Source organism: Lupinus angustifolius, unplaced genomic scaffold (assembly GCF_001865875.1).
Source record: "Lupinus angustifolius cultivar Tanjil unplaced genomic scaffold, LupAngTanjil_v1.0 Scaffold_29_13, whole genome shotgun sequence".
In the NCBI taxonomy this organism is placed as follows: domain Eukaryota; kingdom Viridiplantae; phylum Streptophyta; class Magnoliopsida; order Fabales; family Fabaceae; genus Lupinus; species Lupinus angustifolius.
In genome coordinates this window covers 16661-41970 of record NW_017720558.1, presented here as the reverse complement: position 1 = coordinate 41970, position 25310 = coordinate 16661, and the positions used below count along the sequence as shown (strand labels likewise).

Here is a 25310-nt window from a genome sequence, read left to right as displayed (position 1 = left end):
GGAAGTAAGAATATCTTCATCATTGTTGGACTAAAATAATTAAGTTGAGATATCAATTTACACTTTACCTAATTAAAGATAAATATATACCCTTATCTATTAAGAAATGTTCCTTGTGTAACTCTATCAACTCTATTCCTATTCTTATGTACTTTCCCACATTGGATCTTCCATTTTTATATGTTGTATACTTTAGTAATTTAATAATAATAATTAATTAGTCCATTTATTTTTAAATTATATATCATATTAAATGAGATTTGAATTTCTTTCATATCTCATTTACTTCTCTCTTCAGTTTTGTTTTATCTTCCTCTTCTTTTATCTCCATCTTCCATTTTTTTTTAAGTTTTGAACATTCACATTATAAAGTTATTACACAATATATATATATATATATATATATATATATATATATATATCTTCAATAAGATTAATACTTATATGATTTTAAATATGCTTCAAAATCAATCAATCTCATACGAATGTACAAGTAATATATGTTTTTTTAATCATGCAACAAAAAAATATATGTTCGTGGGTATTCTAGGGCAACTTACTAGTTTTCTTAAAATAAGTTTTCTCCATTATAACAAGATGCTAATGAGATGCATATATAAATAAGACTATGGTGAGTTACATGCCAATTTTTGCACCTCATCAAAACAATCTCCATGACAAGCCCTCAAAATACTCTTCTTGTAGCCACAACACTATTATTGTTTCTATCATTCTCAAAATTGTCTCTTACAACCTTTGTGAGCATTGATTGTGGATCATATGAATCTACCATTGACACAAACAATATAACATGGATAGGAGATGGTGCTTACATTCAATTTGGTGAGTCTCACCAAATACCTTCAGCACCTAGCATCTTCAACACTCTAAGGGCATTCCCATATGGAAATGAAAGTTGTTATTCCATTGAAGTTGAAAATGGAGAAAAAGTGCTTAGTAGGGCAACTTTTTTCTATGGAAATTATGATAACAAGTCCTCTCCTCCTATATTTGATCTTCACTTTGATGGTAACTTTTGGGCTAGTGTTAACACTTCAATGGCTTCAAGTGAATATAATTTAGATTATGAAGCAATATATGCCACTAAGGGAAACACCACTAATATATGTGTTACACAAAAGATGCCTAATCATGTTCCTTTCATAACATCACTTGAAGTACGCAGCTTGAACTCTACAATGTACAGCCAACTAGAACCAAATCATTCACTCATTTTGCTAGGCAGATATGCTTTTGGTGCAGATAAAAGTATCAGGTAGGTATATGTACATGTATTCTAAAACTCAAAATATATTTTTCGTGATAAAATTTAGAAGTAATGCTATTAGGTGAAAGTCTCGTATACCGAGTCACTTGATAAAAATTTAGGAAACATGATAATCGTAAATAAATTTAAAAACACTATAAAGAGACATATTTATATATTGGGACTGAGGCGGATTTGAGTCTTAAAATGGTTAAATGGGGCAGGTCTAGATAATGCACTATCAAGCTCATTCAGACTCATTGTCATCCCTAGTGGCGGAATTCTGATGGTGTATATATTTTTTTTTCTATTAAAGAAAAGATACATTCTTTAATTATATGCATATAAATAATTTATATATTTTGTTCATCCTTTTATATTTGTTGAATCCATACCCCTCCTGTATTATATATTTTATATTTTCATTTTAAGATTATTTTGTTTTATGATTATTATTTTCATTTTAAGATTATTTTGTTTCAACTTTAAGATTTTAAAAGTAGAAAAGAAAGAAAATAGAAAGTAAAAAGTTCAGAAAAATATGAGTCTAGATTTTTTTTCTTCATTTTCTTTGATAGAAACATTTTTCTTACTTTATAGGTACCCTGATGATGCTTATGATCGAATATGGAAAACAGTGAGTGGAGATGGGTTGATTTCTAGGGTCAAAAGTGATGCATTTAACATTGATATAAGCACTGTAATAGATAATCCACCACAAGCTGCAATGAATAATGCAGTCACAACCCCAGATAAAGATCACCAAATTCTTTATCATTTGTTTATTCCACACAAAGAAGTTCCTCTTTATATAAACACATATTTCTCTGAGGTTACAAAAGATGCAGCAGGTGCAAGATCCATAGAGATTCATGTAGATAGTAACCCAGTTTATGGTCCAATAGCTCCACCTTTTGGAAGTGTTGAAGAAGTGTATATCAAAAAATCACTTTCTCAAGATACTTCACTAGCTTTTGTGGCAAGACCAGATTCTACTCTTCCCCCTATACTCAATGCTATAGAAGTTTATCAGATTCAGCCATTAGCTAATGCTACTGATACCTAAATGGTTAGTAAATTTATGCATGCGTTACTTATGAGTATTGGTTGATTACTAGTATAAAAGACTTAATTTATAACAACAATCCATTAAAATTAAATTCATTTATCAATGTCTAATGTCTATTGGTTTAAATTCAGTTTTGACACTTTTTATATTTTTAGGTAAAACTAAAGGTATATATATATATATATCTAGTAATTAAACCTTTAACCTTTGGTCTAATTTAATTGTTGTAAATATAGTAGAATCTTATATTGCTATATTTACGATTTATTGGTTATATATTTAAAAGTTTACAAAAATATATTGTTCAGGGCAGTGTTATAAAACTCGGCTCGAACCGGCCGGTCAGACCGGTTCAACCGTGAACCGGTCATCTAACCGGTCTGAGTCTCTCATCTAACCGGTTTTGTATCAAAATTGGTTTAACTCAGTTAGTTTAAGCGTAAAACTGATGATTTGGATGATCGGACCGGTTGGACCGGCCGAGTCAATCAAAATTAAAAAAATAACCAAATTGATGAGGTGAAAAAGTCAAATATTTTTAATTTATATGTAATTATCTTTGTCACTTGTTATCTTACGTTATAACGAAATCTTTGTTGTTTAATTAAATTTTAAATTTATTGTACATTTTTGTTGTAGTTAAAGCATAGTTTATATATTATTTGATATTTTTTTCAACTTCCTTGTATCATTTTATAGTATTAAAATTTTCTTTATTGATTGTTTAATTAGGTACACTAATGTTTTTAAATTTTGAGTATACAATTATTAAATGTTGTTATACAGTATCACTAATTTTTAGAATTTTAATGTAAACCGAGTTAACCGGTCCAACCATTGACCCATTGGTTGGACCAGTGACTCATTGACCCAGTACCCAGACCGAGTCATTAACCGGTCCGAGTTTAATAACACTGGTTCAGGTTTCTTTATATTATTAAAATTTTATTAGAAAGATAAATATTTAATACATTGGAAAAATAATAGATGTAGTTTTTTTATTCATTTTCTTTAGCTCATTATTATAGTCAAATCTCAGGACTTATGTTAAGAAAACTCTTTTATCACTTAACAAAAAGAATACTAAAAATATGGTAGATAAGAGACAGATAGTGAAAAATCAATTGTTGAATCTTTCTTTTGTTTTATATTTACATTAATCTAGCCTATTTTCCATGAGTTGAATTACCAATACCATTAACTGTAGTATTTTTACTATTTTTTGTCCTTATTCTTGCGTTTTTTTCTCCAGGAAGTTGAGGCAAAGAGGGTTATGTATCGAAATCTTACCAATAGAATGATTTATACATTCTTGAGGGCTACTCAAATCAAGTGCCTTTATTTTCTGTTTCTTGCTCCGGTGTGGTTGATCACCTCTTTGTTGTTCATTTTGATTTTTGGTGTACTTGTTCTATCCTATTACTGCTAAACTCGATTTCAATATTTGTGGGATATAGCTCCTCTAACTTTCGTCTAAAAGTGTGAATTTATTTATTTTTGATTTTTGTTTGTAGTATAAAAAATATCCTCTCAATCTTATGAGTAAGAAATGTTAAAAAGTCTAATTCAAGTCTAGGCAATAAAGAAGTTAGTTGATTGAAGAGTAGGAAGTGAAAACTGCAACTTGCCTTAAATAGTTAGTTTTCAAAATTCTGTTATGGTAGTTAGTCAAGCAGAGGCTATAAAAGGAAAGTGTATGAACTTGATGTTTTGTAACTTTTCCAAATCAATTCAATACACTGCATATTCATTGTATCCTTCTTCCTCTTCTTCTCTTCTTAATTCTTCTGTTTCCAACAAACTTGGTATCACGAGCTGGAAAGAATCCAGGGATCTAAGGGGTGTGAGTGTGCGAAAACACCAACTGCAGTTGCCAAAACCGAAGGAGTAGGTTCAACTGAAGGAAATTCACTGCGGGTGAATCAGCTAGCTGGAAGGAAATCAGGGAACAAAGAAATCAGAGAAACCAGAAAAGAAGTGAGCAGAGAATTGAAGATAAAATGGTAGGAAATGGCACGAATCTACCATCCATGGGGCTCCCTATTCTCACAGAAAAGAATTGGGATAGATGGAGAACACAGATGAAAGTTCTGTTCAGCTTTCAAGAGATAAGTGAGGTAGTTGAAGAAGGCTCTCATGAACCAGGTCCTGATGCAACAGAAGCACAGAGAGCCATACACAAAGAAGTCAAGAAAAAGGACAACAAGGCACTGTTTCTGATCCACCAGTGTGTAGATGATATCCATTTTGAGAAAATTCAGAATGCTACCGCTGCTAAAGAAGCCTGGGACATCTTGATTCGAAGCCATCAAGGTGGAGACAAGATAAAGAAGGTAAAATTACAAACTCTCAGAAGGCAATATGAGTTGTTAAACATGGAGGAGAATGATAAAATTGGTGAGTACTTCACCAAGATACTAACTATCACAAACCAAATGAAAGGGTATGGAGAATCCACCATTGATCTCATGATAATTGAAAAAATAATGAGATCCCTACCTCATAAATTCGACTTCATTGTAGTAGCAATTGAAGAATCCAAAGACATCACCATAATGAAGATAGAGGAACTACAAAGCTCACTTGAGGCTCATGAAATGAGATTGCTTGATAGATGTCCAAGCAAGAGAACAGAACAAGCTTTGAAGGCAAGTCACATGAAGGAGGAAGACAAGAAAAGAGACAAGAAATGGAGAGGCAAACAGGTGCAGAACAGAAGATGGACACAAAACTCAGAAAGAAGCAAATCTAATCAAGATTGGCTTGAATCGTCTGACAGAAGAGGAAAACCAAGACTGAATCAAACTCAAAAAAGATTTGACAAGAAGAGGGTAGAGTGCTTCAATTGCCACAAATTGGGACACTACTCCTATGAATGTTTATCTGACAAGGCAAAACAGATAAAGAGTCATGAAGAAGCATATGCAGTGCAAGAAGAATCAGACTCAGAACCTCTGAATTTAATGGTAACCACCTCAGCAGAAAGATCACTCACTGAATCATGGTACCTAGACTCAGGTTGCTCCAATCATATGACAAGGCATAAAGAATGGCTAGTAGATTTTGATCCATCAAAGAAAAGCAGGGTGAAATTTGCTGATGATAGCTCACTGGAAGTAGAGGGAGCAGGAAATGTAGTGATCACAAGAAAGAATGGAGCAAAAGCCATAATCTCAAATGTCCTACTTGTACCAAAGATGAAGTGCAATCTATTGAGTATAGGTCAACTGGTTGAGAAGGGATTCAGTGTACTGATGAAGGATGGCCTACTTGAACTCTCAGATCAGGAGAACAAACCAATACTAAAGGAGCAAACTAACCAAAAACAGGACATTTCAAGTGAACATACAAGCTGCTGAGGTTCAATGCTTAGCATCAATTGAATCTGGTGATGAAAGCTGGGTGTGGCACTCAAGGTTTGGCCATTTGAATTTTAGAAGCCTATACCAATTAGGTGCAAAACAAATGGTCAAAGGAATGCCTATCACAAGTCTACCAGAAAAGGTTTGTGAAGTCTGCTTGATTGGCAAGCAAACCAGGAGCTCATTCAAGACAGAAATGAACATGAGATCAAAACAGGTGCTAGAAGTAGTTCACTCTGATGTATGTGGCCCCTTTGAAACATCCTCCTTAGCAGGAAACAGGTACTTCATAATTTTTGTAGATGAATACAGCAGAATGATATGGCTAGATGTGTTAAAGGCCAAGAGTGATGCACTAGAAGCATTCTTGACCTTTAAAGCAGCTGCAGAAAAAGAAAGTGGAAGACAGTTGAAATTGCTAAGGACAGATGGTGGAGGAGAGTATACCTCAAATGAATTTGAGGCTTACTGCAGAAAGAATGGAACCAAGCATGAGGTCACTGCACCATACACACCTCAGCATAATGGCCTTGCAGAAAGAAGAAACAGGACCATCATGGATATGGCAAGAAGTCTGATCAAAGAGAAAGAGTTGCCACAAAAGTTCTGGGCTGAAGTAGTGTCAACTTCAGTTTACATACTGAATAGGTGCCCTACAAAGAAACTTGATGGAAGGGTGCCACTTGAAGTCTGGTCAGGACAGAAACCAACTGTTGGACACCTAAAAATCTTTGGCTCATTGGCATTCAGACATGTTCCAGACCAAAGAAGGACCAAACTTCAGGACAAGAGTGAAGCCATGGTGTTTATAAGCTATCATCCTACAGGAGCCTATAAACTGTATGATCCAACAAAAGATAAGGTACTCATAAGCAGAGATGTGTTGATCCTAGAGCATGAAAAATGGGATTGGCAACAAAACCAAACCAGCTTAAGGAAATCAGTTCCAGAGATGATTGAAAATGAACCTGTCTCAGAGAATATGACTGAAAGAATCACTGAAAGTCAAGCAACACAAAGATCTCAAAGAAGAAGAGCACTACCCAACAGACTCAATGAATATGAAATTCACTCTGATAATCAGATAAATGAAGAAGGTGAGCTGATCCATCTAGCACTCATGGCAGAGGCAAAACCTATTGATGAAACTGAAGCCATGAAGCAGAGAGTATGGATTGATGCTATGAATGAGGAAATCAAATCCATAGAGAAAAATGAAACCTGGAATCTGATTGAACTACCACATGGCAAACACCAAATTGGTGTGAAATGGATTTTCAAACAGAAACTGAATCCTGATGGCTCCATCTCCAAATACAAAGCCAGATTGGTGGCTAAAGGATTTCTACAAAAGCAAGGACTGGACTACACAGAAGTGTTTGCCCCCTGTAGCTAGAATTGAGACCATAAGGTTGGTAGTTGCAATTGCTTGTGCAAGAAATTGGCCACTATTCCAACTAGATGTGAAGTCAGCTTTTCTTCATGGTCCACTGGTTGAAGAAGTGTATGTGCAACAACCACCTGGATTTGTAATCAGAGGGAAAGAACAACTGGTTTACAAACTGAACAAAGCTCTGTATGGACTCAAACAAGCCCCGAGGGCATGGAACAAAAGGATTGATTCATTCCTATTTGAACTCAACTTTCACAAATGTATAGTTGAGCATGGAGTCTATGTCAAGGAAGAAGGAATTGGTGAACATCTCATCATATGTCTCTATGTTGATGACCTGTTAGTAACTGGCTCAAATCTGAAAGGCATTGAAGACTTCAAGCAAGTAATGGAAGCTGAATTTGAAATGACTGATCTAGGGAAATTGAGCTACTTCCTAGGGATGGAATTCACCTACACCACTGCATGGATCATCATGCACCAACAGAAGTATGCAAGAGATGTACTGAAAAGGTTCAATATGAATCTATGCAACTCAGCAACAAGTCCAGTTGAGATGAATCTGAAACTAACAATGGATGAGGAAGGTGAGTCAGTGGATGAAACAACATTCAAGCAGATCATAGGCTCTCTAAGGTTCTTGTGCAACAGCAGGCCAGATCTATCCTATGGTGTGGGCTTGGTAAGCAGGTTCATGTGCAATCCAAGGAAGACTCATATGCTTGCAGCTAAACGAATAATGAGATACATCCAAGGCACTACAAATCATGGAATTCTATTTCCCTACAGAAATCAGAAGTCAGAACTTGAGTTGATTGGTTTTTCAGATTCTGACTATAGTGGAGATCTAGTGGAAAGAAAGAGTACTTCGGGATACTTGTTCCTATTAAACAATGCTCCTATCTCTTGGTGCTCTACCAAGCAAAAGGTAGTAGCACTCTCAAGCTGTGAAGCCGAATACATCTCTGGATGTAATGCTGCTTGTCAAGCCTTGTGGCTCGAAGAATTGCTAAAAGAATTGAAGGTTGAAGTAAGAACACCACTGCAACTCAGAATTGACAATATCTCAGCCATAAGCTTGTCCAAGAATCCAGTAAGTCATGGAAGGAGCAAACATATAGAAGTAAGATTCCACTTTCTAAGAGATATGGTGAACAAAGGACGGTTTGAAGTCGTGCACTGCAGAACGGAGGTTCAACTAGCTGATGTGTTCACAAAAGCATTAAAGGTTGAAAGATTTGAAGGCTTGAAGAGAAGGATTGGTGTTGTTTCCCTTAAGGACTTGACTTAGGGGAGGATGTTAAAAAGTCTAATTCAAGTCTAGGCAATAAAGAAGTTAGTTGATTGAAGAGTAGGAAGTGAAAACTGCAACTTGCCTTAAATAGTTAGTTTTCAAAATTCTGTTATGGTAGTTAGTCAAGCAGAGGCTATAAAAGGAAAGTGTATGAACTTGATGTTTTGTAACTTTTCCAAATCAATTCAATACACTGCATATTCATTGTATCCTTCTTCTTCTTCTCTTCTTAATTCTTCTGTTTCCAACAAGAAACTAATTCACTTTCACTGTATATCCCAATAAGTATCGCTCACAGAAATCGATTTGTAGACGACACTACTTTATTAATCATAAGATAACACAGTTGCCTATTTTAATCTAAGCCACCATTTTAAAATTGTTTGTTTAATTATAGATCACACTGATTAGACAATCTATGAAATATACCATAAAACAATAATGTATATTCTGTCAATATTGTTCTATTTTTTCTCAAAAACATTTACCATAAAACAATAGTGTTGTGTGGTGCTGATAATTGATGGAGGTGATAAGGAGTTTTAAATTGTGGTTTAGTTATTTTCGGTAGCATTATGGTCCTTACAAGTTGATTACAATCATCCCAATTTTTAATCCCATTTTGATATGTTTGTTGTAGTCATTGTTTCAAATTACGGATCGCATCACGTTACCATAATCATGAATGCAAATTAAAACATTGGTGATAGCTACCACGACTGTGATATCATCGCCATGCAATTTAAAATTTAGATGGTGATAACAACTACATGGTGGTAAGGATGGAAGGGCAAATCACAACATATATGCAGTGATTCAATTCTAGAAAGATTATGATATCACTAATTATGTCTGGTGTTTTTGCAACCAATTAAATTTATAAAAGTGCAAGATAATATTAAATCAAAGCATTTGATTGAATGTTGAAATTCTGGATGATAAGTGTGCTCTATGTGAAATGGAACAAGAGACCAGAGAGCATTTGTTCTTCTCATGTCAAGTTCATATCAGGTCATGCAGGTAACAGTAACTAAAATTGGACTGAGAAATTTTCCCATGCAATACACTAAGAAAGAAGGTAATGTGTGCTCATGTAGTGGCTGGTTTCTATCACTTTTGGAGCACTAGAAATATGAAGAATTTTCATAAAAGAACCAAGAATGTTGGTGAAATTGTAGAGTTGGTCAGTTGCATATGTGAATCAAAATGTGCTGCTGAGATGCAATTTATCAGACAGATATTTTTTACTAGAGTAGGTATTCTATAAATAATGTGCTTAATTTTCTATCCCAAAATTGAGATTGTATTTCATTTGGTATACCCTATGATTGGATTGATAGGATATGTGTGATCAATGCAGCTTAGGTTTCCAAGTCCTCAAGATTTAGTGGTAATACTGTAATATATTACATCTTCACTAAGAAACCATTTGATTGATGATTTAAGTCCTCAAAAGGGTTGGTTATATTTTAGATCAACTTTTATTAAAGGCAAATGAGGCAGAACCATAAAGCTTTCACACCATTGATATATGGCTAATGGCTCATGACCATAGAACCACATGGCCCATGTTACATTTGAATGAAGCAAAATCACACCCTCACTCCTCTCACAATGTCAGAATCTTATTCAACTCAAGTCACTACTCAAGGTCTCAAGTCTCAACCAAAGACACTTTTAAAGCAAATACTAAGTGCACATGCTAATACATAATGCTACATAATTAACATGTGCAATATTGACTCTAAGATAGAGCCAAGTATGGTTGCATATGCTAACACATAATATCTAAGATTACTGATAATATGGAATTCAAATCATGAAATTTGTTTTCCTTATTTATATCCTACAACATAGTTTGTGAACTTTGAAGAAATTTTCAAATATCACCATCCCAAAGTTCTTCCAAGGTTTTGCAAGACCCATTTTCAGACAGCCACATCTCTCCTTTATATTGTCTGCGTTGCGGAACATGCTTTATCTTCTCTAGTTCTTCTTCACTCAGCTCAAAATCAAATATATCAAGGTTCTGTTTCATCCTCTCCTTGTTGAAGCTTTTAGCCATGGCACTTGACCCTTGTTGGTACACCCATCTAAGTGCAACCTTAAATGACAAAATGATGTGACCATGAGTTAATAAAGTACTAACCTTGTTGCATATTGGCAGAAAACTTACAAGGTTGAACAAGACAAAAACCATTTTGTTAGCTGTAGTTTTATAAATGATTGGAACTTTGAAATGATTTATTGTCAATTCTCATGATAAGTACTTAAAAATTACTAATTTTTCTAGTTAATCAGCCAAGCTGATTCTTTTAAATAGGAAATGTGCTTTTGGTCTTACATTGGATCATTTTTCTAGTTAATTTTGACAATGAATCTTGGCTCAATGATAAAGTTTATTGACTTATAGTTTCTTCGTTTGTAGGGTAAAGCTGCATACGTCTATCCTCCACATATCTTGTTAGATAAGTGTATTGTACAAAGATGGAAAGTATTTAAAGTAGTAGTTGATGAATTAATAGCTGTATTATCCTGCTCATAACTTTCAATTACCTGAGCTATAGTTTTTCCTTTTGCAGTTGCTATGTCTTGAAGGATTGGATTCTCCATGACTGCTCCTGAACCCCAAAATATCTTATAAGCTCCAAGAGCTGACCAAGCACTAACATGAATTCCATTCTGCTTGCAGAACTCCCTCAGTTTCCCCTGCTGCCATGATGAGTTCATTTCCACCTAAAAACAACAACTTTTATCGTAAGAGTATCTCTAAGGGTCTGTCTGGGAGTCGGGTTTTGGAGGGGAAGTAAGGAAAAAGGAAGACTTCAAAGTCCTCTCACAAACGTATTTCACAGCTCTCAAGCTTCCCATTTCCCTCCGCTCCAAAACTCAGCTCACAAACCGACACTAAAGGGAGCTGCATGCAATTGCATAGAAAAACTAATATAATTGATGCACAAGAATTTCATCATTGGATAGAAAACTTGTTTACTATTGTGTAGAGTAATTTTATGAGTCACAAACAAGTAGATCTCTTGAGCAATCACATTATGTTACCTGATTAACTGCAGGGGGAATGGTAGCTATTTCCAGTAGTTTGGTGAGTTTTTTTATACCATAATTGCATACACCAATAGACTTTGCTAAGCCTAATTTGTAACACTCTTCCATAGCTTTCCATGTCCCTTCTACATCAAAGGGAAGTAAATCTTCCTTTGAAAAAATGGTTGGGTTTTCAAGATCATGCCTTAGCCTCACTGGCCAGTGAATCAGATAAAGATCTACATACTCCACCCCCAGCTTTCTAAAATAATACAGCACACAAAGTATTTAAGCAGTGTTAGTGTAAATTACTAGTTGCTCATCCATTTTTCCTTAATTACATTTCTTGCAACAGTGTTGTTAAGCAAAAAGCAAGATATAACGATAGTTATATCCTTCTATTTATACTTGTAATGACATTTTTGTCTTTAAAATTAATTATGAAATGAGGACTGTCCTCTTGAGTAAAGGAGATGATCCCTGCTGAATAACTAGAATCAAATTGTGAAAGGTGTAGATATGTAATAAGTACGTAAGTGTATGTATTATTCCAAATTAATAGTGAAAGGTGATTGCTTAGTAAATAAATTCTTATGCTTTTTTGTACTGAGAAGAGTATGGGAAAGTGAAGGGAGAATACCTATAACAGCAATGTTTCTTGTACATCCCACAACAATAATTCTGGAACAATTTTTAGCTTCATAACAGAGTGGTCATTGTGATTTGTACATAGAAGTTATAACATTGCTCTACCTATAAATAAGGCCTTACATACATTCGTGAGGTTTAATAATTAGAGCGAGATCCACTTACTCCAAGAGTAAGTTTTTTTTAACTTACTCCTCATCCTAGCCATCAATTCTATGAATATTTAACAGTTTAGATCTACTCACTGATTGGATTTATCTAGAATTGATGACTAGGAAGGGGAGTAAGTCTAAGGAGTAAGTGAATCCCTCCCTAAAGTTGTAATCTATAAAAAAGACAGTGCACGAGGCTCTTCGAGTATGAGAATGATAGATATACACAATCTTCTCCCCTATGTGGAGAGACTGATTAGAAGATTTGAAGAGTGATTATAATGTCACTCTTATGTATGTAGAATTACTTATTATTACTACCCAAAGAAGAGTGAGATAAAGAGAGAGAGCATAAAGCACAACATTAAGATCATCATAAACAACATGAGTGAGAAGATCATAGTTACTTTAGAGTGGTCTTGAGAGCAGGGACAATAAGATCATGGTGTGCATCAGTGTTCCATGGTTTTGAAGTGATGAAAACTTCATCTCTACTTTTTATTAGTCCTAGCTCTACAGCTTTGGCCACAGCTAAGCCTATTGCTTCCTCTGTTCCATAAACAGAAGCACTATCAAAATGTCTGTACCCAACTTCAATGGCATCAACAAAGATTGAAGCAAGGTCTGCATTTGATGGACGAGGAGGGTCTATTGATGTTCCCATTCCTATGACTGGTATTTTCTCCCCTGAGTTCAGCAACACTTCTGGGATTTTCTTTCCTCCCATTTTTCTTTCCTTCTTGTTTTTTCTTCTGTTCTTAATGTAACTTTCTTGCAAAATTTAATGTGACTAGGAATTGGAGGCACTTTCTAATTTAAAGGGTTAAGTGCTATGGTGGTGGGTGCTAAAGTGTTTTGGCCTAAAGTTGATTCAATTTTGAATAATATTCTTTGGTTTTTTCATGTGTCAAGTGTAACGAGTGTTATTATTATCGTATCGGTCAGTCATCAAACTGCTTAGAATATTTATATGGTTGTAGAGTTGATTAATTGATGATTCAGTAGTTAAATCTCGCACATGCAAAATTAGATATACATATATATTTTAGTGACATTAATATTGAAAAATTAATAAGGAATAAAGTAACTTGTTTTATTTATACCATGCGGTAAAACAAAATGTATCACTTGGTGGTAGATCATATTTTAGATGTGTAAACAGATTAATAGTTGTGTGTTTGATCATCCACACTAACATTTTGTTAAAAATTAAGTCATTTTTATTAACAAATTAATTTTAAATGAAATGACTTATATGACCGGTACGATTCAATTGAAAATCGACTGGTATAATCGGTTTTGACCAATATGATTGCATGATCGATAGAATTATTGTACCATACTGGTACGTGGGTTGTTTACTGGTTTTTTGGTTTAGCCAGCCGATACAGTCTCATTTTTACGACATTAACTACCACGTTGGATATGAGAGATGAGTGAAAAAATTATAAGTTAAAAGACTCATAAAACTATTACTTTAAGATTTTAGTATAAAATATAATGTCTCACTTGTAACTCTCTAATCTTTCCATGTCGAGATAACTATTGAGGCTAAGAGGTGGTTGGAACAAATATAATTGGTAATGATAATGTGACAAGGTTTCTTAGGTTGTATCCACACGTTTGGATACTTGGTTTGAGATTAGGCCCACCACATCTTATGCTATGTTGCATGTGAAACAAAGCTTACTATTATGGCAAGTGACAATCACTCTGAATTATGAGTCACGACCATGCAATAAGTAAATGACACGAGGTAGAAAGAAGGAGCCACTTAGAGAGAAGAATGAAAGTGATAGGATAAAAATGATATGAAGATCCACTATAAGAAAAGGCTAAAATAGCATCGTCACCTTTTAATATTTTTGTTAAGTGTAGCTCCTTAGGTCCTATTTTGTTGGGATGTACTGTGCTAATTATTTCTGTGGATTAAACAGGGTATGGTATTTGTTATTGCTAAATAGTAGAACAGTTGGGATAATAGAATAATCAAATAGTAAAAGAGATTTGTGTGTGACTATTTCAAAATTCTTGTTTATGATATTTTCAAGATATCACGGTGCCATCTAATTAATCAAAGATGATTGGAGGAGAAAAATATATTATTTTTAATAAAATAACCAAACAAGTTAGATAAATAAGATCTTAAACTGAATTAGTTAGCAAACTATGAGTAAGGCTCCTCTCCATTAATGGAGAGGCAAGTGACACACATTAATACACAAAATGCAATATGTAATAATAATTTTATCCTTTTGTGTACCATAAAATTACCTTTTTGTCATTAAAAATGTGAGCAAAACAATCACTTACCTCTCCATTAATGGAGAGAGTCCTTATTCACAAACTATTATGATAGTTCTACAAAAACCACTGTTCTTGCCAGAGTAAGTGTTTTTTTTCTATTGTAAGTGCTTGTTTGTTCTCTGTATTGCTAGTGTAAAGTTGATAGCAATCTCCACAAAACCAATGGGTAATGTGGAAGTTAGATGAAGGTAGGGCACAAATCTACACCATATTCTCATTCTAAACTTAAAGGTAAGGCACAAGTAAAAAGATCAGATTGTCATAAATCATGTTATACATTAATAACAATGAAATAAAAATAGAAAAAATATATATTTAATTTTTTAATTAATATAATATGTTTTAATTGGTATAAGTCTGTATGATTTGATTTGAGACAATCTATTTGTGGTTGGGTTCAATCCCTATTCTTTTCACTTGGACTTAAATCTTAATCAGACAAGAAAAAAAGGAGGTCGGCTCAAACTTCTAAATATCATTAAATAAGTCACTTTCCTTGTTTTTATAATCATACAAAAATGGCCCATGCATTCGGCATAACGTCGTCCCCACAGTAACACAAGGCCCACACTAATATGTCCATTACTATTTAGGGTAAGAGTATAATATCTTTACAATAATAATATATTGTAAAATGGGTAATGGTTGAGGGCGCGCTCACATAGTCTATATTTTTTTGTAGGCATTGCATATAAATTTTACCTATTTGTCCAGCCTATTTGCCCACCAAACATGCGTGCATTTCCATTGGGCAACGTGGGCCCGTGGATAGCCCATAAATATAATTTAAGGAAAAAAAAAAGAAAATTTTAAATAAGTTATGATGGAATCTGAATTTTAATCCCTAAAAAAATTGTAATCTAATGTAATTTGTTAAACTTCATATAAAATATCAAAAAAATTCTTAAATTTTTATCTTCAAGTACTTTATTTAATTTTTTTTTTAATTATTCAACAATGCTTGTGGGCCGCCCGCAAGCCTATTAAGCCCATTTTAAAACGGGCATGACAATGAATTTTGTCCGTTAAGCCAATACCGACATGCTCGCGCTTGCTTAAATATTTGCGGGCGTAGGTGAAACAGGTCGGGCGGCCTGTTTTGACATCCCTAATTGATAATATAAGATTTATACACAGTTAGTATATCATTCATCATTCATTTGTGTTACTTTTATTTAAGAGTCAATAATAATTATAAATAAATAGATGGAAAATACAATGAAAATGTAAAAACTTATATGCATCTTTTTCTCTACTCCCAATCCCAAATAAGAGAAACTATGTCTAAAGTTATCATTTCTCTTTCCCTTTCTAAGGAAGACTATCAAACATAGCATACATCTCTTCACACTCACGAGTTTATTACAATATAATAGTTTTCCTCCAAGGGCTGTTTTTATATGAATCCACCTCAACATTTATGACCACATACACGTAGTCAGCAACTTCAATACCAACCCTATGCTTTGATTGAACCTCTATTACTACATGTCTACCTCTACTTCTATAGGACTCTTACCCCTAAACCGTTTTAACTTTTAACCTTTTTGTTGCTATGTTCCAACATTTCCTTCTTAAGTAGCCCACGTAGAGTTTTCACTCATCTCTCTTATAAGAGTTTTCACTCATCTCTCTAGTAATATTTTTTTCTAACAAATTAATAAATCATCAAGACACTAATTCAATACATTGATTACTTAATCACACATCATAATATGTGATTTTCAGAATTTCTGTTTACAGTTTTAATACTTATGGATTAATTGTAATAGTTTTTTATCATCATTATCTATTAAATCATTATTGATTACTTGACATAAATAATATTTATGAAATTGTAAAAAAAAATTACATCACAAATATTAAACTCGTTATTTATTATTATAACTTTAATTTAGGACAGTAGTGTTTGTATATAAAATTTTATCATCATTATGAAATAGGGGAAATATCTTTTACAACAATATTTTTATATAAAATTATTTTAAGCAGTTAGAATTTGACAAATTTACTCAATTAGTGTAGTTTGACCAAAAAATTATCGTAGTAGTATAACTTTTGTATTAATTATCAAACTAGTATAACTTTATAGAAATCGGCTACCACATATTTGTTTTGTATATATTTTTTCTCTCGGTCCCACCAAAATCAACAACCAAGGAGAAGTTTTTTTAATCTATTCCTATGAAAATCGGCAATGAAGAAGGAGTATCTCCTTTTTTTTTCTTTCCCCACCAAAATCGGCAATGTAGAAGGAGATTTTTATAATATATATGCTATAATCGGTAACCAAGAAAGAGTTTTTGGTCTATTACTTTTTTTCTCCCTAAGAGAATGGTGTAGGAGTTTTATGTTTTCTTCTTCTTTTTGCCTAACAAGAATTGGCTATGTTGTAGGAGTTTCGTGAGGTTTAAGTTTTTTATGCCCTAACCAAATCTTGCAATAATTTTTTATACTTTTTTGTGTGTATAATTTTTGTTTATTACCAACCTACTACACACCGTCATCAATATTTTTTTTGCAACACTAATATTATTAAGAAACAAAATATTACAATATTAAAAATTTAAAACATTAAATCCTAGAAAACTTTAATGACGTCTATGTGATGAAGTGCTACATGGAGGTGGTTTTCTCCTTCTTGGTGGTTGAACTCTTAATTGTTGTTTATTCCGCTGTGAGATTCTCCCTCTACCACGTGTCGCCAGTTGTGGCTCCTCCTCACCCTCATCATCTTCATCTTCATCAAAATCCTCAACCACAACTTCGTCATCAATATGTTGCATACCAACAATGTTTGTAGACGACATAGTAGGACGATAATACTTTTGAGAATCATATGCAAATAATGGTGTACTTGAAGTAATAGCATATATTGATCGTAGTAAGATTTGAGAACTTGATGACAAATAGGTGGATGAATAACTAAAATTTTCGGGGCCATATGATTGTTGTTGTTGAGGAGTAAAAGAAGTATGTGCTTGAGAATCAATATCCGCTTGAGTTCGTTGTAGAGACTCAGTTTCCGGCATACGATAATGATGAGTAGGAAGAACTTCATCAATGTGTATAGAGTATGAATGAGGTATGCTTAGCCAATGCTCACATCATTTCACGGCCAGATGAGAAGACCTCACGTAAAGATTGTATGAGATTTATTAAAGAAGCTGGATGACAACTCTGATCACAAATTATTTTTACAAATGTATACCGAAAAATAATTAGACAAAATTATGAGTAAATAATATAATTAAATACAAAGTTTAATTTATAAAAAATGTTACCATTCCATCAAAGTGTGTTTCATCTCGAGATATGTATCTTCTAGTCATTTTCAAGTACCACTACATTTACTCAGAGTAGTGGTTCAAAGGGAAGGTATTAGTGATTAAATCATCGACTATATAGTTTCACCTATCATTCCATATTTGAATTCAGCGACGATGTTTATGTCAGTCAAGGAATCTCTGCTTTTTACTGCATTTACAATTCATTCACTCACTTGTTCGGGAATCTCTCACACTTGTTCATATGGCTTTGAATGAGTTTCAATGAATTTGAATGAGTTTCAATGACTTTGAATGCAATGAAATAAAAAATGCATTGAAATAAAACAAACCAATCAGCCTCTTGAATGCATTGAATCACTTTGAACGTATGGTCATTCACTCAAGGAATCTCTACACCACTTTGCATTGTCATTCACTCACTAATTTCACTCACTATTTCTCTGCATGCATTGTCATTCACTCTTTCTCTGCATTCACTCTTTCACGTGAATCACTTTAACCACACACACCATCATTAATTTCTTCATTCATTGTTGCATTCATGCATTCACATTAATGTTAATTCTACTATTCATTCACGTTAATGCATTGTTAATTGCATTCGTTCACATTAATTTGTTGTTAATTCTATTCATTCACGTTATATTATATAGTTATAGTATATTTAGTTATAGTGTATATATTTATTTAGTTATAATATATAGTTATAGTATTATATTGTAAAAGTAAGGATTAAAATATAAACTACTCTCAAAATATAATTGAGAGAAGATGTTATAGGTCAATAGAATTATATTGTAAAAGTAAGGATTAAAATATAAACTACCCTTAGGATGGTTGCCTAGAACTTTCATTCAGTTCTGTAGATCGCAATGAACATGTCTTCCTGTTATGCTCATCGTTTCTACACCATCCACATTTTTTAAGTTGTTCACCTTGAACTTCATCCATCTCATTGTGAATGCGTGTAATATTTGGTCTTCCACTTCTTTTCTTACGCATAACAAGATTGGGAATGAATGTTGGACCTGAATAAGGAGGCCAATATTCTTCATTACTAATTGGTTGAAACTCATATCCATAGACCTTCTAAAGATTATCTACCCGATAAATTGGTGAGATAAATTGGCTCAGTCTAAATTCAAAAAGCGCATATTGCGATAACATGAGAGCTTGACAATCTTAATGATTGAAATTATCCACAGTCAGACTAATTGTCGGCAAGTTTCGCTGTATACAGTCTCACTTGCCGACCACCAAATCTAGATATAACTTCAACTTCAGAGACATCAGTCTCTTGTGAAAAATTACGAACCAGTTGACATGTAGGCTTACGTTGATTTTCTTTAATCACCTTTGTTAACTCTTTGCAATATACATGCCCTACCATAATCATGTTAGAGGTTTCATTTCAATGTTCATGGAATCATTCATTTAGCATGTAGGATGTCGATATATGATGACCATCATTGATGATTTTTCTCGCAAAGTTTGGGTTTATTTTCTGCAGCATAAAAATGAGACTTTCTCCACTTTCAAGAAGTGGAAAACTCTTGTTGAAACCCAGACAGGGAAGAAAGTGAAGAAGCTTAGAACAGACAATGGATTAGAGTTCTGCAATGGTGATTTTAATGAGTTCTGCACAAAAAATGGTATTGCTAGACACAAAACTATTCCAAGAAATCCTCAACAAAATGGTGTTGCAGAACGGATGAACAGGACTCTACTTGAGAGAGTTCGTTGTATGCTCTCAAATGCTGGGTTATGGCATCGGCGTGAATTTTGGGCTGAAGCAGCATCTACTGCTTGTTACCTGGTTAATCGTTCTCCACATTCAGCACTTGATTTCAAAATCCCAGAAGAAATTTGGTCAGGTAATCCTGTTGATTATTCTAACTTAAGAATCTTTGGATGTCCTGCTTATGCACATGTTAATGATGGTAAATTAGCTCCAAGAGCTGTTGAGTGCATATTTCTTGGTTATGCATCTGAGTCTAAAGGATATCGCTTATGGTATTCTGATGCAAAGTCACGGAAATTAATTCTTAGCAGAGATGTGACTTTTAATGAGGATGCATTTTTATCTTCTGGAAAACAATCTATTGTGTCTTCTTCTACTAGTACAGGTAATCTGCAGGGTACTAGCGAGAAGGTGGAGTTGATAGTGAAACCTACAGTTCCTAATGTTGATGTTCCATCTTCCTCTACAAATCAATCTAGCATTGATGATCATTATGTTGATTGTGATGACAGTACAACTTCTCCTATTCATCAGCAAGAAGATGATTATTGTATTGCTCGAGACAGAACCAGAAGACTAATTAAAAGGCCAGCTAGATACACTGATGGTGATAATTTAATTGCTTATGCAATGTCAGTTGCACAAGAGGTAAATGATGATGTTGAACCTGCCAGCTATACAGAAGCTGTTTCTTGTGTTGATTCGTCACAGTGGCTAGTGGCTATGAATGAAGAGATTGAAAGTCTTCATAAGAATGGTACTTGGGCTTTGACAGAGCTTCCCGAAGGCAAACGACCATTACGATGTAAATGGATCTATAAGAAGAAAGACGGTATTCCCGGGGTTGAAGATCCAAGATGCAAAGCACGACTAGTTGTTAAAGGTTTTAATCAAAAGGAAGGTATTGACTTTAATGAGATATTCTCACCTGTTGTTCGTCATACTTCTATTCGTGTTTTGCTTGCTTTTGTTGCTTTATTTGATTTGGAGTTGGAGCAACTTGATGTAAAGACAGCTTTTCTACATGGAGAGCTGGAAGAAGAAATTTACATGGAACAACCTGAAGGATTTATTGTTCCTGATAAGGAGCATCTTGTCTGTCGATTGAAGAAATCATTATATGGCCTTAAGCAAGCTCCCAGACAATGGTACATGAGGTTTGATTCTTTTATGATTGGGCAAGGTTATTGCAGGAGTCAATTTGATGACTGTATTTATTTCCAGAAATTTCCAAATGAATCATTCATATACTTGTTACTGTATGTTGATGATATGCTAATTGCTTCACGTGACAAGTCTTTGATCCGGAAATTGAAAATTCAACTCAATAATGAGTTTGAGATGAAAGAATTAGGTGCAGCCAAGAAAATTCTTGGTATGGAGATTCACAGGGATCGTCAAGCTGGTAAATTGTTTTTATCCCAAGAGAAATATATTGAAAGAGTGCTTGAAAGGTTTAATATGAATAATTGTAAACCTGTTTCTACTCCACTTGCTGCACATTTCAAGTTATCTTTAGATCTTTGCCCACATACAGAGGAAGAGATGGAGCGTATGTCACATATTCCTTATGCTAGTGCAGTTGGTAGGCTTATGTATGCTATGGTGTGCACTATACCTGATTTAGCATATGCTGTTAGTATGGTAAGTCGATATATGCATAATCCTGGAAAGGATCATTGGAGTGCTGTAAAATAGATTTTTGAGTATCTAAAAGGTACTTATGGTATTGGCTTGGTATTTGACAGAAACAAGGCTACAACTGATGACGTTGTAGGTTATGTTGATTCGGATTATGGTGGTGATATTGACAGAAGGAGGTCTCTTTCTGGTTACATCTTTACTCTCTGTAATAGTGCTATTAGCTGGAAAGCTACTCTTCAGTCCATTGCTGCATTGTCTACGACTGAAGCAGAATATATTTCAGCAACGGAGGGTGTGAAGGAGGCTATTTGGCTCCGAGGTTTGGTAAATGAACTTGGTCTAATACAGGGTGTTCTTACAGTGTTTTGTGATAGTCAAAGTGCTATTCATTTGACCAGGAATAATCGTTATCATGACAAGACCAAACACATTGATATAAAACGTCACTTTATCCGAGATATTGTTGCTATTGGTGAAATTATGGTGGAAAAGATTCACACATCAGAGAATCCAGCAGATATACTTACCAAGCCACTTCCGAATACCAAGTTCCAACTTTGCTTGGACTTGGTTGGTCTCTACAGCACTTGAGTGCCCTTCGGGGCATTATTTGGCGATGAGCAACTTATCAAATTCGAGCCAAGGTGGAGATTGTTAAATGTCTCTCATTTCTATGCCTTAAAAGAATTTTATGACTATTTTATGGCTCTCTCTAAAGACATTTTGTGTCACTTTTATGGCTTTGTTTCCAAGCATCCAATGCTTCATATCCAAGATACCAGGACTTTGCTTGCCTATAAAAGGACACATATAGAGAGCTTCAAAATCATCTTCACAACACACAACATCTCTTTCATTTACACGTATATTGTGAGTGCATTCATGGTGAGAATTCTTGTTCCATTTTAGATAGTATTTGTGAGAAAAAATATTGTCATTTGTCCTCATCATTATAAGAGGATTTCTTGTACTCTTCTTTTTACATAGTGGAATTTTGCTCTTGATCGCCCGTGGTTTTTTTCCTCTCACACTGAGGGGTTTTTCCACGTTAAATCTTGTGTGTTATTTTCTTTATCCTTTATTTGCTTCTCTTTTGTTCTCAATTGATTCAATCATGTGCTTCCGCATTGTGCTCTATCCTTAACAAAACATAATTAGGATATTTGAAACTACAAATTAATACAGCTACACATAAAATAAATTTTAAAATCAAGAATTTGTATATAAACCGAATACTATAAAACATAATGAGCCACAATCTGAAATTAATATAATAATAGTCTTATTTTTATTAAAATTATTATTGGAAAAAATATGTCCTTGATTTGATTTTATTTAGATTATGTTCATGATTCTTCTGCCTCTATTTTATTAAGAGCAATTATATTATATACAAATTTGTATGCATTAAAACACATTTTTGATTTATATTTTGTTTGAATTATTTTTTAATACTTACTTTCAGACAACGTTCACTGTAGATATATTTTGTTTGCGGTTTAGTGTTTGCTTCTAATATTGCAATGTTACTATTACAATATTAAAACAATAATAACAATTACTATCATAAAATATTTTAATTTAAAGATAACAATGATAGATATATTCAAGGGACATATAATTATTTTTATTAGGAATATATATAAAAATAACAACTCAATTATGAAAATCTTCTTACTATTTTGATTAAAATTACTAGAAAATATTGTGTCAAATCCTAACATAATGTGTTTTTCAAATAGATTAGGAACATTGTCTCATCCTAATAGTTCATCAAATCCTTGACTATAATAACATAAAATAAGAGTATTAAAATTAATACTCAATAATTTGAAACGTATAATTCAAACTACAAATTGAAATAATTGCACGTAAAGTCAATTATAGAATCAAGAATTTGTGTATAAATCCAATAGAATAAAACAAAATGACCCACAATCCAAATTTAATATAATAATAATGTTATTCTTATTAAAATTAATGACAAACAATATGTCTTTGATTTAATTTTATTGTGGTCATGTAAATTATTTTTCTAACTCTATTTTATTAAAAACAATCATAAGATATATACAATATGCATTCCAATCACATACTATGTCTTCAAATATTAAGGCCTAGAATTAATATACTTTATTTTAAGAATTTATATTTTATGAGTAAAAGAGAATATAATGAACTTCTAATTTATTAAATAATTGTAAATCCCATAATTATCTTTTAGTTATTGAAATAATGATTGAAGGAAATACTCATGTTTTTTTCATTAAGAATATTTCAATTAACAAATTTCATTAATGTTATTTGATATTTAGAATCAAATTATCCTCATTATAATGTATATTTGATTTATATTTTGTGTGAATTATTTTTTATTTATATGCTACTATCATTATTTTATTTAATTAAAAGATAACACAAAAGAATATAAGTCCTTTTATTATGAATATATAAAAATAACTAATCAAATATGAAAGTCTTTCTATTATTTTGATTAAAATTATCAAGAAAAAAAATCCTGTCAAATCCTAATATATTCTATTTTTCAAATAGATTAGAAACATTATCTCATTTAAATAGGTCATCAAATCATTCAGTATGACAAACTAAGATATAACAATAATATTAAAATTAACACTCAATGATTTGAAACATAATTAATATATTTAAAACTAAAAATTAATACAAGTATACATAAGATCAATTATAAAATCAAGAGTTTGTATACAAATCGAATACTGTAAAACATAATGAGCCACAATTTGAAATTAATATAATAATAGTCTTATTTTTATTAAAATTATTACTCGAATAAATATGCCCTTCATTTTATTTTTTATATTATGTAATTGATTCTTCTACCTCTATTTTATTAAGAGCAATTATAATATATACAAATTTGTATCATTAAAACACATATTTGATTTATATTTTGTTTGAATTAATTTTTATTCTTTACTTTCAGTTGTTTGGGGTTTAGTGCTTGCTTTTAAATTCTAATATTGCAATGTCAATGTTACTATTACAATATTAAAACAATAATAACAATTACTATCCTCAAATTATTTAATTAAAGGATAATAATGGTAGATATACTCAGGGGAAGTATAATTATTTTTATTAGGAATATATAAAAGTAACAACTCAATTATGAGAATCTTCTTATTATTTATATTAAAATTCCCAAAAAATATCCTATCAAATCTTAACATAATGTGTTTTTCAAGAGTTGGTACTTACGGATGAAGAACTAAAAAATCTAACATTATTAGACATTGAAAAGTTACTACAAGCCAACCGAAAAAGTTTGAGAGACTATCCATCAATGTCATACCAAACGGATATATAACAAGTCGATTAGGCAACATACTAATACATGATGAACTTGACTATGACATAGTGGACTTAAAGCATAACTTCAATATTCTTTTCATTTCTCTTACAGGTACTACAACTTACTCACATTTTTATGAATGACCAAATAATTTTTGATAACCTTAAAAATAAAAATAAGATCTAATTCTAATTTTATATATAAAATAATACAGATGAACAAATAAATATTTTTAAAACAATTATGGAAGTAGTTAACCACAATAAAGGATGCATGTACTTCTTATATGGTTATGGGGGAACTAGAAAGACTCATATGTGACGAACTTTTACATATGCAATGAGGTCTCAGAAGCATATAGTACTAACTATAGCTTCCAGTGGTATAACTTCTTTGTTGTTACCAGGAGGTAGAACAACACACTCAAAATTCAAGATACATGTACCAACTCTTGACAACTTTGTTTGTAACATTCACCAGGGGTCTGAACTGACAGAACTATTGAAACAAACAAAGTTAATTATATGGGATGAAGCTCCAATGACACATAAATACTGCTTTGAGGCACTTGATTAAAGTCTCAGAGATATGATGAGTACTACAGGGAATGATTCAATTGTTTTTGGAGGTAAGGTTGTAGTTTTTGGAGGGGATTTCCGACAAATCTTACCAGTGATTCCAAAAGGAGGTCGTTCAGATATTGTACATGCCACAATTAATGCATCATATCTTTGGCACAATTGTAAAATATTAACTCTCACAAAAAA

At 32.9% G+C, this 25310-nt stretch overlaps 3 protein-coding genes across 3 annotated transcripts; 2 read left to right on the top strand and 1 right to left on the bottom strand.

Moving 5' to 3' along the window:
* Window positions 1-673: 673 nt before the first annotated feature.
* Window positions 674-2338, top strand: LOC109338558 (uncharacterized protein At1g24485-like). Its single transcript, XM_019575826.1, has 2 exons — window positions 674-1276; window positions 1868-2338. The coding sequence occupies exons 1-2, from the start codon at window positions 675-677 to the stop codon at window positions 2331-2333; spliced, it is 1068 nt and encodes a 355-aa protein (XP_019431371.1). The 5' UTR covers window position 674; the 3' UTR covers window positions 2334-2338.
* Window positions 2339-4336: 1998 nt separating this feature from the next.
* LOC109338556 lies at window positions 4337-5695 on the top strand. The gene has a single exon (XM_019575824.1). It carries the CDS (start codon window positions 4337-4339, stop codon window positions 5693-5695), a length of 1359 nt encoding a protein of 452 aa, XP_019431369.1.
* A 4238-nt stretch (window positions 5696-9933) lies between these two features.
* On the bottom strand, window positions 9934-13038 carry LOC109338559 (methylecgonone reductase-like). Its single transcript, XM_019575827.1, has 4 exons — window positions 12635-13038; window positions 11443-11689; window positions 10942-11121; window positions 9934-10489 (listed from the first exon to the last, which is right to left on the bottom strand). Exons 1-4 carry the CDS (start codon window positions 12952-12954, stop codon window positions 10265-10267), a joined length of 972 nt encoding a protein of 323 aa, XP_019431372.1. The 5' UTR covers window positions 12955-13038; the 3' UTR covers window positions 9934-10264.
* Window positions 13039-25310: the final 12272 nt, after the last annotated feature.